This window comes from Saccostrea cucullata, unplaced genomic scaffold (genome assembly GCF_032062105.1).
Source record: "Saccostrea cucullata isolate Sc308-1 unplaced genomic scaffold, CSIRO_AGI_Scuc_v1 ctg2122, whole genome shotgun sequence".
NCBI classification, from domain to species: domain Eukaryota; kingdom Metazoa; phylum Mollusca; class Bivalvia; order Ostreida; family Ostreidae; genus Saccostrea; species Saccostrea cuccullata.
Window position 1 is genome coordinate 41,378 of NW_026920730.1, and position 16,020 is coordinate 57,397.

At 32.5% G+C, this 16,020-nt stretch overlaps 1 protein-coding gene across 2 annotated transcripts; it reads left to right on the forward strand.

Annotated features, from left to right (window-relative positions):
• The first annotated feature begins 476 nt into the window (after positions 1-476).
• LOC134256514 (potassium voltage-gated channel protein Shaw-like) lies at positions 477-8,089 on the forward strand. 2 transcript variants are annotated; one of them, XM_062739154.1, is made up of 5 exons: positions 477-639; positions 2,518-2,900; positions 4,396-4,476; positions 4,642-4,860; positions 7,097-8,089. In XM_062739154.1, exons 2-5 carry the CDS (start codon positions 2,562-2,564, stop codon positions 8,042-8,044), a joined length of 1,587 nt encoding a protein of 528 aa, XP_062595138.1. In that variant the 5' UTR covers positions 477-639; positions 2,518-2,561; the 3' UTR covers positions 8,045-8,089. The 2 variants fall into 2 exon arrangements, with proteins under 2 accessions (XP_062595138.1, XP_062595149.1); XM_062739165.1 differs by lacking the exon at positions 477-639 and having other exon boundaries at positions 2,301-2,900.
• The last annotated feature ends 7,931 nt before the right edge of the window (positions 8,090-16,020 follow it).

Genomic DNA, 16,020 nt, shown 5'->3' on the forward strand with positions numbered 1-16,020 from the left:
TTTTAGCTTATCCTTACAAAATATTCAGTTGCATTTAAATCACATAGCACTGAACTTAAACTCAGAGCTCAGTAAGTTCTTAGAAGGAATCAAAAATACATACAGTCACCTGTTTTAAAATTGTAAAGGATGTACAAACTTGAAGCCATTTTATTGTCTTCAATCAAACTGTCAGAAAAATCTGCATCGGATATATATTAAGATACTTTTATAGGAAGGTGTGGTCCAAAAATTGCGAATGTTTAAATAATTTAATTAAAAATTATATAACTTAAAGGTTTTCTGCTCTCGAAAAATTGTGACCCAAAAATATCCAAATTAAAAAAAAAAACAATGATCAGTAGCTCAAATTCCGGGTCGCTGCGTAAAGTTTACAAATAAGAATTTTTTATTCAATTTTGTTGAAAAACGCAATAAAATTATTTCTGCATAATTGCAGTATATGCAAGGCCATTCGTCATGAATATAGGCGTGAGTGATGTGCCGATTTGGAACTACTTTGTTTCCATCATGCATTTTGTCATAAGCTGTCAATGTTGTATTTTTGAGGAAGTATAAAAAAAGGTTTCTTTCACCTGAGCACTTACAGCTTTGCTAATATCTAGCAAGGAATTCACACAAAATGGCTGTCAAAATGTTGTAAGTTTTTTTTTTAGACTTATTTTTTAAGATTAAATGTTTATGGAATGAAGCTTATTTTAACGTGTTTATTTCCAAAATCTGAAAAACCTATTTCGGGGAAGGGGGGGGGGTATGTATAGAAGCGTATTTTTGAGGAAGGGTCCGCGTTTCCTATGGGGATCCATGTTCACTTTTACTTGATTAAGTGTATACATTTAATCCCCCCTGCAAATTCCAGGAAGGGGAGGGGCGACCCCTCTCCTCTAGATCCGCGCAGGCTATTGATACAAGTACCTCATACGGTTATATATCCAGTTGTAATGGCGGAAGGTCATCAAAACGTGTGGACTTCAAAAACTACAAAGTTGTTGAGAGAGAAAATTGTTGGCAATAGAAATGTTCATACAATCTAACTTTATAATCTTGCTTTTGTTGAAAAAGATAAATCGCTTTTATATACTGATTTTACTTTGCCCCCGACATTAATGTTGCCCTTTAATTTTAGATGTAACCTAAGTAACGTCGCTAACCATAAAAACAAATTTATTCCTCATTTCAAAGCAAAACACCTCGAATATATGTGTCCCAAGTCGTTAAACTTCAAGTGACTTTTGGCACAAACATATTCATGATTTTCCCTGGGTAAATACTTTACGTGAGAAAACTAGACCCAACCATTGACAAGTTCGCAGGTGAGTTTTTGTTTTCTATTTTTTCTTTTAAATTTCATTCAATAAAACACATTTACCACAGTATTGCACATAGTTGATAAATGTGCATCTCTTTGAAATATGTCTTTTTATGATAATTTGCTTCGCTTGAGTTGTAATGTGGAAAATAACAAATGATATTAATATTTTTTCTAGCTTTCTAAATAAATAACATCTTTCGTAAAAAAAAAAAAAATTAATCGCAAAGAAGGTAAATATCAGAATTCCAAACACTCATATTTATTTTGTAGCTCCTTCATAGAATTAAGAATTTCAGTAATTCAATAATCTTACATTATTTTCTACGTTCATAACCATGCCTATACACAGTACATCATTCCAGATTAATGTTACGTAGGTCCAATGCACATGAATTTCAAAACATTTTACAACATTTGGATTTTTAAAAAATTAAAAGCACCCATTAAAATAATTTCCACTTTGATAAATAATGTACCTTTTTGAAACAACAACTGCCACGGAGTTGCACTTCTGTGTAAAAGGTATATGAACCTGAGCGCACTAAGACAGATGAATATTATTTTAAACGATAGCATTAAATACTAATAAGCCATATGTAGTTTTCTGCTGTAAATAGACATTGTTCATCAAATTACCTGATAAAATGCTGAATAATTAAACAACAGATAAAAGTACTTTTTTTCAAATTTGTATTCATCCCCCGAATACATAACACAATGCGATTTGAGAGAGAGAGAGAGAGAGAGAGAGAGAGAGAGAGAAAGTGTAATTGTATAAGGTTAGTAATGAATCTTCACCTCTTGTAAGTTTAAAAGATTTATAAGTACGTTTTCAACATGAAGTGTTTAAAATGCCAAAGCTCGTTTTGAATCTAAATATTTAATTTAACAAAAATGCATTTTGTTTACATTCCGTAATATAATTGGCATTAGTTTTTATTAATACGCTGAATGAAATGTCAACATTTGAAAAGCGGCCATAAAGTTTTATTTTGTGAACTAATACGGGAGCACTTTGTCGCTGTTTGTTGAGAGATTTTTGTCACAATGTATATACATTTCAACAGATTTCAAGCACCCCGCGTCCACATTATCAACATTCACTCGGCCATTAAGAAAAATGACACAGCAGCGTGAACATTATAACTTGTTAATGTCTTACTTCAAAAAATAAAATAATTTTTTTTTACATCATTTGAAAAAAGGCGTTTCCTGGCTGACCAGCGATATTTAGAGGAGCCCATGAACCATGTCGTCCATCAAATCACAATCAACCACTTGTAAGGGGGAAACAGCAATTTCATCCAAAATGAAGTCGAAGAAGAAAGGAGGCCTTGCAGATCAGAACCTGCTTCACGCACTGCTCCCTGGGGCCAAGGTGAACAGAAAAGGCGGAAAAATATCTGTGAATATGGCCTTCTCCCGTGAACAAGTGGTCTTCAATGTTGGGGGTACCAGGTTCGAAACCTATCGTTCAACTTTACACAGCCAACCAAATAGTCCCTTAGCAAACGACACATTTCTTAAGCGCCATTACATTGAGGACCGGAAGGAGTATTTCTTTGATAGAGACCCGGATGTGTTCAAGGTAAGGATGAAAAGTGATAAATCCGGATGTTTTAAGGTCCAGACATGTTCAACGTAAGGATAAATGCGATTAAGATGTGTTTAAGGGAAGGATTAAATTGACCACGTCCTGAGCAAGGTTAAGAAAGATTGTGATCAGGGCGTGTTACTAATTACATTCAATGTAAAATTGAAGAAAACGAACGGTGATTGATTTCATAATATCTGTAAACCAAACAAATATGTAAAGTGAGCATAGACCGCGGACACCCGGAAATACCACAGGTGGAATCAGGTGCCTAGAATGAGTAAGCATCCCCCATTGACCGTGGTCACACGCGCCATAACCTTATGTATTGATCATGTAGACGGAACTTTTCATAGTGAATTCATATAAAAAAATCACACGCCTAATAATTGGTTAGCTTCCAATAGAAATAAGACCCCAAAGGTATGTTTTATTTGCTAACATGGTCATTGTAACGGCTATATAGTAATTCAACCAAGTTATTGTGACCACTTTTCGCATAATATATCAAAAGATATACATCTTGGCCTTCAACCCAGGTCCGATCGATAGATCATTTTTTTTCCCAATCTTCCTGCATTTATCCGAACTCTCGAAAATTCATCCAAATTCAAAGTCTACGGGATTTAACATTGTAAAAATGGCGACCACTTTTTTTTCATTTCCGAAATACAGACTTTAAACAAAGCTGTTGAAATTCCTGTAACTTATCAACTAGGAGCATGCCTCGCTTTATAAATAGAGCATACTCAGAACAATTAAGTTTTACATGTAATTTGAAGACTTGCAAGGAATACTTGTTATCAAGCTTTTATTCTAATGTTCTAATGTTTTGAAACGGGATTTACATTTATGGATATATTACAGTGAAAAGAAATATTTTTTCATAATCCTGCTATTTTGTTTTTTACAAAAGATTTATTTTTTTGCACATTACGGTAATGTACGCGTATGTTATATGTGTGAAGGGTTACTGAAAGAACAGTGTAATCATGCACGCCCATTACAAACAGTAAACACGGACATCGTGTAGTTTCACAATTAACATTAGCATTGCCTGAAAAGTTGATTTTCTGCAAAGTTAGATGATAAATGTCTTTGTAAAAGTACGTCTCCAACTGCAAATGTTTACGTTTTTTGACAAGGAATAGAATTAATTCTAAACGAACGATTATGTAATTCGAACATTTCGTGACAAGAAAATGCATACGTTTTCTAGGCGTTTTTTTTTTCCAGACCTTAATATGCATGAATGATTGTCCATCTCTCTCATTAGTAATCGGTAAATAATCTTAAAATTATCGAAATCATTAATACTAATAAAACGTAATCTATAAATTAATATTAAAACTCCATTTTTGGATCAATGTAAATGTGTTCCTTTAGTTTTCTTTACTCTATACAACTAATGTAAAAAATAGTTTTAAATTGAAAATTTATAATATATATTGAAATATTTTGAATACATGTGATATATTATAATCAACAGGCGATTCTGAATTACTTGAGGACTGGTGAGCTACACTTACCCTCGTTTATTTGCGGCCCTTCAGCAAGGGAGGAGTTGATGGTAAGAAATAGGGAAGGAATTTAATAGGAAAAAGCAGCTTTGCCTCAACGTTTGCAGCGTAAATGTTTGTCAAAAACTTTAATCTGTGATTTTTTAGTCAACCCCTTCATAATAAACAATTCACGGGTACATTCAAGATTGTAGAGGTCAATATTTCCCTTCTAGTTCTGGGGTGTGGGTGACGACATTATACAGAGATGTTGCTGGTCCCACTACAATAGCTGGAACTCTACTCTTGAGGCCCTGATGCAGCTGGAAAGGGACCGGAAGGGGTCCATGGACGAAGTGCAAAGTTCAAGGGTCAAACCAACGACCTTTTGGAGTAAATTACAGAACCAAGTATGGTTGATTCTCAACAAGCCGAACTCTAGTCGGACCGCAAAGGTTTGTATGAATGAGAAGTTGTGATTTGTAAAGATTGATATGGAGTAAAGCTAACGGATGTAGTGATTAATTTAAAAAAAAATTTGTAAATGAGGCAAATATGAGAACAAATGTTTAAATATATGGAGCAAGGATATTCTGGAGGTGGCGGCCATACAACTTAGACAAGCTCATTTTTGATCTCAGTCTCATTTTTCCACTATTAATTCCTTTTGTAAAAGTGCTTTCCTGAGATTTTTTTGCCATTCTTTTGTTTTATGGCCCCCAAGCCAAGTAAAAAGGAGGAATGGATACCGACTTCAAAATCACAGTAAAAAACATTAAATCTGTAAAGACTTTTAGGGACAAGATCGATGCAACAAGGCAAATGGTCTAAATTAAAAAAAAATAGATATGCCGTTATTAAAAACTTCTTCCATTTTAATATAAACTGAAAGAACGATTCCTTCATTTTGCATTATCGTAAATGTTCTGTATAAGTTTACGCAATATGCAATTATTACTATTACACGAATGCGTATATACTGTGTCTTTGGGATTATTTTCCTCTGCCAAATTTTATTTTTTTTTCAGTTAAAAATTTTTTTACCATTATTGTCATATATCATAAAAATTTGAAAGTGGAAAAAAACATCTTTGAAATTTGTAGAGTACACTTCTTAACGCGTGAACATTCCAGTATAGCATTTCAAAGAATGCTTTTGTTCAAGTCTATATAATCCTACATGTACCTCCATTTATTTGTATAGACAGGATTAAAACAATATTTTTTATCCTGTCACCGTAGTTTACAATTCGCATCTTACAATAATGCAAATAATTCAACAAAGATTGAGACAGTATAATGTTCTAGAAAGACATTGCCATCGGGGATACAAAACACTCATTATGGGGGAAAATAAAATAAATCACAAAAAAGGAGTATTAAACGGTGCATTTAACAGGGGCTTATAAAACTCTGAAATTCTTGCTGGCAACTGAATTTTAATGATGGAGATAAAAATATAATCCGCCCGGGATCGGTCAAGGAAATACAAAGCAGCTGACGTCAAAGTCACGTTCTAGTTCTCCAAATAATTATTTTTAGTTTATATAGTATCCCACTTTCTTTGATCTACGTATATGTATTGTAATATTTAACATCATTTTTATGCTTATGAAAACGTATGGTATGTCATTTTTTAGTTGAAGCACATTACTTATCGAAACGTTCGATAGAATTTTTGTGAATAATGGGCTATAACTCTTGCGTATTTCTTTAACATATCGCTATCTAATACTTGATATGGCGGTTACTTAACGTAGCGGAACTCTTTCGCGATGGAGATAGGAAAAGTTTGTTGGCTGAGGGCAGATGTGATATTGAATACAATGCAAGATCGATCATTGTAGAATTTATAAGAACAGATAAGTAAAAAATCCTGGTAGAATACCTTGCTAAACAATCACTGAACCACCCTAATCAATTTTTGAGAGGAGCCAATCCTAAAACGTTACATTTTCAATAATCTTTTAACTCTTCTCATTAAATTTTCATTGAAAATCATCACATTTTAAAGCTGATAAAATATTCTAAACTTTTCTTATTTGACAATCTACTATTTGGAGTTTAATCCTTGGCAATACATTGTACTTTCGGCATAAAATTGTTCGAAACATTCGATTGTCACTACTGTAAACAATTTAATTTAAACAATATTTTATTCACTGATGGTATTGTGAATAGGATTAAGGCGCAGCTTTCTCGGCTCTCTCCTGTAAAAGAGCATGTGTATAAGTTAGCTCCTCCGCAAAAGAGCGGTATAAGTTAGAACAATTATTACGTATATTGCGAGGACCCTGAGGTGAGCGAGGTTAAACCGGATGCCATGGGCAAACGACAGGCTACGCATGCGCGAGAATGCTAGAGAGTTCGCCCCTTAGGCAAATTTCCCGTAAAATAATTCGCCCTATTCGAATTAGAATCAATGCCATTGGCAAATCGCGCTTTTAAATCCGCATATCGTATTTATATATCCATTGGCGGTTCCTAATTTTTCTCTTGTACATATACTTTTATACACAAACTAAACATTGATTCTAGGGCGCAAGCATTTCAAAAAGTAGGAAGAACTTACAGTATAGATACATGTAAGTTAACTTGAATTTCGGTTTGAAACACATGCATATGGTCAACGTATTGCAGTACTTTTTTTAAAGGACAGCAACTTGTAAATTGAATTTATTTTACTTTCAGATATATGGCTACATATCACTGATGTTTGTTCTCGTATCGATCGGCAGTTTTGTGATTGAAACGCATCCTATATTTGATAACAGAATACGAATACCAAAACCCGGAACCGGAAGTGCTATACAAAACATGACATCATCAAACTTTACATCGTCGAATGCGACGACAAAGAATTCTTCCTCCAATCACAATCAAGTGGAATATATATCAGTGAAAGTTACACACCCTGTTTTCACGGCAATAGATATATCTTGCCTGATATTTTTTACCATAGAATACATAACACGATTCCTGTTTGCCAGGAGAAAATTCAAATTTATGACGTCCATGATGGGCGTGGTCGATATTCTGGCCATAGTCCCAGATTACATTCAAATCCTTGTTTACGCCATAAACCCAGAGCTGCGATATGACGCAGACATAAATTACATCTCAGTTCTACGAGTCGCTAGGGTTCTGAGAATTTTCAGATTAATTCGCCATGTTCCCGGGCTATGGATTCTCATATACACCTTAAAATCCAGCATTAAGGAACTACTTTTAATGATCGTGTTCATCATAGTTGGGATGTTAATATTTTCGTCCTTGATTTATTTCGTGGACGACCGGGAAACTTTCAAAAGCATTCCGCACAGTTTTTGGTGGAGTTTGATCACCATGACAACGGTTGGCTATGGAGACATGTATCCCGTGACGGAGCTGGGGTACATTGTGGGGTCCTTTACAGCATTATCCGGGCTTTTAACCATCGGCTTCTCAGTCCCAGTCCTGGTGAACAATTTCATTATGTATTACAAGCATTTGGAATTCGCGTTGAGTGACGAAGAGGCAAAAGAGAAAGAAGAACGTGAAGCGGAAGCGGATGAAAAAGAAAAGAGTATGTATAATAACAATTCCTCAAACAACGAGGAACAAGTGAAGCTATGCAATGTGCACGAAGAAGAGACTTAAATTTGCCTTTAGCTGCTAACAAAGGCAAATAGTGACAGGTCTTGATTTAGAATTGTAAAGATTCTCATAGAAAACGGACGCACTTCGGGTTGTACCGAAAAACACGAACGTTAACAATATTTTTTTGTTTTACTAAAGTTATAAATAAAAATAAGATTGAAATTGGAATGCATCATAATCATTATGCATATACATGTAAGATGAACGAAATGTTTCTAAGTTCTTTTTCTATGAATTATGATTTTCCTTGCCTTTCAATGATTTTTTTTTTTACCAAGAAGCTCTTGGGACAAAAAAGTAAGAGTTTAATTTCTGTATTTAAGTGGAAAATGTGAGATAGAAAAACAGGCCAGTAGACCCGGTGTCTTCCCACTTAGCCAAAATTCTGAAATTGACACAGGTGACTGGTTTTGGCTAGGTGGGAATGGTGTACAGGTAAGGGGAGGGAGAGAACAAAAGAAATTAATTACAGGTGACCTAAAGTCTGTTTTAAGTTAACCACAGGAAAAAGGTTTAAGTATACATAAAATGCTGTTAAATTAATGAATGTTAAATGAAATTAATATTCTAAATTATATTTTAGATTTTTTTTTAATTTGAACTGATTAAAGCCATTTTTAAATCAAAATTATGTCATTAAATTTTTACTGAATAAATAAAACTAAGATCTTTATTAATTTTTTTTTGATTTGTACATGGTAAATGATCTGTATTTTATTTAAATTTCTATATCATTTTTTTTAATCTTAGTCTTTAATTATGTTCCCCAAACGAAGTTGGGGAACATATTGTTTTTACTCTGTTTCTTATTATTATTATTATTATTTTTCTTCTTCTTCCTGGGTACTTTTTTGTCCGGGAGTGATCTTGTAAACTACACATCTGACTTAGGTAAAACCTTTTTAGGGTCAGTAGGCATGTTATGTAGATTTGCGGAACGAAGGTCATTTTGCACGCACGTGCTTGCAAGAGCGTGCACGTGCAACACGTGAAATGACCGATTTAATTGATATAGGAGTAACTTTTTAAATTTTTGATGAAATGCTTTCAAACTTATAATATAAGAATATTTTAGTAGCACAGACAATATGACATGGTCAAAATAGCAAGATCTCACGCGCATGCACGTGCACTTCGCTCTGATTGGCTGAAACTAAAGTCTCAATATCTTTCTTGTTTTTTGACGAAATATTTTGAAATTTTGAACATCGCCATACATTAGGATAGCCTACAACATGATATATAGCAATTATCATGAAAACACGTGCACGCACGTGTGCTGCTTTCTGATTGGCTGAAAATTTAAATAGCTATAACTCCCTTGGTTTTCAACCAAATAGGATGGGATTTGGAACATAAAGAATAATGGACTACTACAAGGAAGTATGGTCATCATGCACATGCATACACGCGGGTGTACGTGCGCTGCAATCTGATTGGCTAAAACTTTAAACAGCTATAACTCCCTTGGTTTTCAACCAAACGGGGTGGGATTTAGAACATAGATAGATGTAATGGACTTCTAAAGAAGGTATGGTCACCATGCACATGTATGCTTGTGCGTGCACGTGAAATGAGCAAAATCAAAAATACACTTGAATGAGCGTATTTTTTTAATACTTTTGGATTAAATACTTTAACATTCAGTATATTGAAATATGTAGATTGTGTAGACATGATGATATGGTCAGTACGCTCATGCATTCACATGCGCACGTGTGCAACGCTAAAATTTGAATGAACTTGGTACACTTTTGGGTAAACGTTGTAAAGTCTCAAGTGCATAGAGTTTGTCTTATTTAATGAAGCTTACAGGGAATATGGCACCAAAAGGGAGTTGGGGAGCGTTTGGGGAACATCTGTAACGGTCCCCGTTACAATTAGCACTAGTTTGATAATGTTTTAATGTACTGCATAAGCTGTTCATTTCAAATAAAATTAATACAAATAATTACCAATATGCCTACATTAGACTGTTTTATTTGAAAAATATGTTAAAGCAAGATTATATTTTTAATAAATCACCTATTTTATCATTCAAATTTTTTTTAATAATATGTTTGCTTTGAGAAACAAATTCTTCTTCGATGCATAAATGTATGCCAAATTTTAAAGATTATTGACAAGTTTTTTTTCTAAATAAATTTACATGAACATTTTTACTAAAAATCCTAGTTCTTTTACTATACTTTGATTTTGTGCATATAAAAATATAATAAATCCAGTATTTTAATAATTTAACAAAATGTTAAACCAAGAAAATTTGTGTCTACTATCCATATAACTTTTTGTCTATAATATAAGCCAATTCTTATCAGACTTATAAAAAATTATACATGTACAAGGTTAGTTCTAATGTAGTGCATGTGTGAAAGATATTACAATAAGTAAATATGCATATACGTATACAATCACCTCTGTTTCTTTATTTCAAACATCAATATATTTTTTCTGCTTCATGTAATTCCTATATTTAATTCAAATATTAAATTAACTTTTTTTTCTTTTCAACCTCCCTATCTTTTATTGTTAAGAATAAGTCAAGTAATAATTCAAATATATTCAATAATTATTAAATATTGTCAATTATTATTTATCTCTCTGTTAAATATATTTTTTTTTCAAATTATTATGTAGAACTTGATTAATTAATATGTAATAAAACAAATATTTATATGTATTTTGTTATTGAACTTACACACCACAGGTAATAATTACAGGTAATAAGCCTAAAACAGACTATACACAGGTGACCACTCAGGTGTGAAAATAACAATTTTGGCTAGATGGGAATAAGAATTTCAGAATTTTGGCTAAGTGGGAATAAACCGTAGACCCCTTTTTACAGAGTAAAGTTTTTGGCTTTAGTTGCCAACATTATGGTGCTGTAAGCTTGCAAATTCCAGAACTTAAAAAAAATTCAAGAGGACAGAAAAATGAATCAGCTAATTTACGAAATGGGAATTTTGAGTTTGAATAGTTTACTTTTATTCTTTTCGGAGAGCTGGAAAGACTAAATATGTTTGCATTGAAATTTTCATTTGTGTGAAATAGGTTTAATTTGTATGCCATTTGAAGTTTATATGTAGCTAATAGTGTATTTTTTTTTCAAAAAATCTAATTGATATAAAAATTGCACACAGATTTTTGTATTATTGCAAAAATATTGAGTTGAGATACAGTCATGTAGTTGACAATATTTGTCACGATTGTGAGGAAGCAATTGTTATCTTCCAAATTATTATGATATAAAACGTACGTCAGTTTGAATTAAATAAACCTTGTATATTTGTGCTTATATATTTTTGTTATAAATAAGTATGAAGTATATATATATATATATATATATATATATATATATATATATATATATATATATATATATATATATATATATATATATATATATATCAAATGTTATAATGTAATATTTCATATATTTTTAAAATATGTAATTGAGTGAAAAAAACTGTCATGAATCGATGTATTTTTTTTTTCAAAAAAGAAAAGAAAAAGAATTTGAAAAAAAGTTGTCTTTAATTTTTACTTGAAGCAGTTTTTAATTATAATTTTTTACCAATATTTTCACACAAAGTGTAGAGTCTAAGGTGAGACTAATGAAAATGATACTCACACTGCTCTTATTGGTAAATTTACGAGGTCTTATTCCCTCATTATATGTCACTGATCTGACCACGGAGAAAAGTGTTAGATGAGATATTTTCTCCCATTGGGATTTTTAATGAATTCCATGGATAATGACAATGAGTCATTTTCCCATTATATCATTAAAGAATGGGATATATCCAATAGATAATGATGAGTGTGGTACTAGTATCATTATTTATGATTTATGGGATATTTCTAAAATAAATTTCCCTATGAAATGAAGACGCATGTACTTTTGTCTGTATCAATGTACATGCACAGTTATGTTATCTCCAAATATGCGCCTATACTTTGAAATTCATTGTGACAAAATGTCACAAAGACTTTCTTTGAAATCTTTTCAAATTTTGTATAATAAATAAATCCCCTATAAAAGGAAGACACTTTAAATGATCAAATTGACTGTTTCGTTTGTCTCTCTTTATGTCCCAATTCATCCACGTATATTTTCAAACCTTCATATTGATATTTCTGGTCACGCCAAAACCATTTTATGCCCCGTATCGAAAGATCCCGGGGGTATATTGTTTTTTGTCCTGTCTGTATGGTTGTTTGTTTTTCTGTCTGTCTGTTGTCAACTTTTACCTAGCCCATAACTTTTGAGTGGGTGGGGATATGGCTTTGATATTTCACAGGTGTATTCCATAAGAATAGACTTTTCTTAGGGTACCACCAAATATGACCTCTTGACCTTGACCTTGGAGTTTGACCTACTCTTACAAAACAACATACCAAACTCTTTAACGTATGGCATGCTTGGGCTTTCATACTTCATAAGTGTATTCATGTGACAAGACCTATCAATGAATAAAAATATTTTTGACCTTAACTCAGAGTTTGACCCACTTTTTAGAAAAATCATTATCCTTGGCCATGACCTTCGAACAGTGTAGTACTAGGGCTTTCACTGGTTTTTTCCTTATGACAAGACCTTCCCTTGGATACCAACAATTTTGACTTTTTGGCCTTTTTTGAAGTTTGACTTACTTTTATGTAACTTTAACCCTTGCAATAAGCTGTCATACAATGGCATCAGTGTTTCACAAACACAACCTGTTTCATTAGAAAAACAAAACATCACAATGCATTGATTTGATTAGGTTGAATCATTACATGCTTTCTATCTGTAATTTGTAGAGTCATACAGAAAAAAAAATTTAAAAAAACCCAGAATATCAACAAGAAAAAAAAGAGAAAATATCATATATTAAATATTATATTGTATAGTTTTAAATATATGGGAGATCGCACCTCCTGCACAAATACAGTCTATTAATTGTCTCCCGGATAAGACTTGTAGAAAAACAGGCTAATTCTAGAATGGCCTTATGAATTACAATTTGTCTTTAAAACATTTTATAACATTAAAATATTTCTTATGGTGAATTTTTTTTATATACCTCGCAAAAAATATTCAATATACTCGTGATATGATAACTTAGTTCTTGAGGCTTCTTGTTAGTTTTCTATCACACAGTATATTTTGTTATTGTAAATTTTACAAGTTATCAGTGATATTTTGCTATTCAAAAATTAATTTTTTTTTTTCCATTATAAATTAAAAAAATGATTTGAGAGTAATTGTTATCTTTCTTGTCTAATTTGATACCTTGTTTGTTTGTTTGTATGTTGTTTAATGTCTCTCTCGAAAAATTTTCACTCATATGGATACGCCACCACTTGCCGTTGGAGAGCTGCCATTTTTGTCTTATACTTGGCACTCAGGGCCCTGAGTAGTGAGGGATCTTTTTCGTGCCAGCACCTACTGCGTCACAGGACCAAGGTTTACGGTGTCATCCAACAGTGAAATTCGAACCCGTGACGTAAGGAACACCAGACGCTCTAACCACTGTGCCACACGGGCAAACGGATAATATCCTCATGGAAAAAGATGTTCATTCTTTTTGAAAAACTGTCAATTCTTGAAAGCATGGACAGTTTTTTTTTTTTTTCAATCAGAATGGACAATGAAAACAAACAGAATGGACAGTACCAGGTAAAGATTGGCATGTACCTAAGGGGGAAATAACAATTAATGCATTAGATACAATATTTATTCAACACATCTTCAGATTTAAACTCAAAAGAAACATTTCCAATTTTGATTTTGATTTCATATGTAAGATGTCCAGTCTGTGGCACATTCAAAATCTTTAAAATTTTAAGATTGCCACTTTTGATTTTGATTTTACTACTATAGTATTAGGATTTTCACTCCCTTAACTTTCACTTGTATCTTTTCCTCTGCGTTTTGTTTAAATGTATTGCAACTTTTAACATTCCCATGAATAATCTTGCTGATGTCTTGAACTTTAGTATCGTCTGTTCGTTTGTATGATTGTACAGCAAGTACTCTGTGGCCTGTCTTCTCTGTGATGAGTTGCTCATCAATTCCAGCTTCGATTCATATAATCTTGTAGCTGTTGTTGACACAAAGAATGATTTGTAAAATGTCCTTTAAATCCTGCTTGAAAACAAAGTTTTATCTACTGTGTTTTAAAGAATGGGGACGCCAACAGCTGTATCTGATACCATTTACTTCTTGGTTGTGTATTTTAGTGGTCTTCGATATAAAGCATCACATTTGCCATTTTCAGGCCTGAAAATTAAAAAAAAAAAAACTTAGAAAGAACTCAAAAAAGCAATAATCTCATTAAATTATTATTAACTGATGTTTAAACACTACATGCCTTAAAGTAAGGTACTTTTCATACACCAAAACGGGGCATTCTCTGGAGCAATCTTGTTCTAATAGGCCCTGATAACCTTAGTTTGCTTTCACATTTCGGTGCTGTAATCCTCCTCGGTTGGTTTTAGAATTGCCCTCCTTGTATTCGAGGTATTTTGTTCCATGAGTCTTTGTGCCTAGGGCTTTCGATTAGTTCTTTCTTTCAAAAAATGGACAGTTTGAGGCCTTTCTCCTATAAATAAAGATATTTCAATGTTGAAAAGACGCCTTTCATTCGTGTAAAAAAATATTGAGTCCTAATAACATTCCTTGATATTTAATTTTCATATCCGACATTTATTTATTTATTTACTATAATTTCGCTCTGTAAAAATGCTTAGGTATACATGTATGCATGTATATCTAGGGTCCATCAAAAGGCTATATTTGTACATGTATACATGACTTTAAACTAACTGAGCTATTGACATTTCAAGATGACTAACCTAACAATTTTTGTAAGCCCTTGTGCTTCAGTAATCAGATGAAAAAAAACTTTTGTTCTGGAATGCCCATAACCCTTTCTCAGTCATTGAAATACCTACCTTACTTTATAAAATGAAACATATTCAATATGTATCAATACTGATAATCTTAAAAAGGTGTCAGTCGGGGGTCAAACATCGACAAACAGATTTTGTTTATGTGGACCTCATTAATAGGAATTTTACCCTTGAGAACATAGACGAAATTCGGCCAGATCAATTTAACAAAATACTCATGTTACAGTTTATTAAAATTGCACTATAAAGCTTGTTACAATGTATTAAACTAATACGAGTTGAGGAACTTGTATTTTATTTTGCTCAAGTGGAAACGCGATATTATGTAAGATGTTACAGAACATGTACAAGAAGATTATCAAAGTATAACGGATCGAATTCTCAGAAATGATTATAGAAAATAGATCATAAAATCAATACTTTTATTTAAATTAAAAAAACACTGACTTATGGAAAACAGAATTATTTATTAATCTAAAAAAATAGATATAAGTTTAACTTATGTTTTACTGTGTCTTAAATAAAAAACCTGAAATTTTTCCACAAAAAAATCTAGGCTAGCGTAAGCATTATCCAGACCCATTATAGCGGAAACAAAAGAAAATCATTATAATTAACTTCTAGCAGATTTAGTAAGAGCAAGGTCTTAATCCTCAGGTAAAGGATGTCCAATTTATGTGTAACGAGCATCAAATGTTTTTGTCCGGTGGGCAAGGTGGGTTTTGTTCTACACTGTATCTGAAGTGGATAAAATTATCATGAAGTCACGCGGTATGAGACATCAACGCGATTTCGCCTGAGGCATGCGCAGAGGTGTATTTTTAAAAGTTATCTATAAAATATTTACTGATATTTCATGTATGAAAATTATATCTGGTTAATTATTGTAATTTTTTTTTCTATAAGAAAAATAACGTCTGTTGTAATTGCTTAAATTAGATAACAATTTTAAATGAAATTTTTATTCTCATTGCTCTTTCTCTTTTTTATATAACCCTTTCGGGTGCCCCTGAATTTCTTGATGTCTGTATATTGCAATAAAACAATGTTTCGTCAGCTGACACAAAACTACGTTT

Excerpts from the sequence above, each read along its gene's own strand:
- LOC134256514 (XM_062739154.1), top strand. The coding sequence starts at position 2,562 with ATGTCGTCCATCAAATCACAATCAACCACTTGTAAGGGGGAAACAGCA. Across the intron at positions 4,477-4,641 it reads CAGCAAGGGAGGAGTTGATG|TTCTGGGGTGTGGGTGACGA; the intron begins GTAAGAAATAGG and ends TTTCCCTTCTAG. Across the intron at positions 4,861-7,096 it reads ACTCTAGTCGGACCGCAAAG|ATATATGGCTACATATCACT; the intron begins GTTTGTATGAAT and ends TTTTACTTTCAG.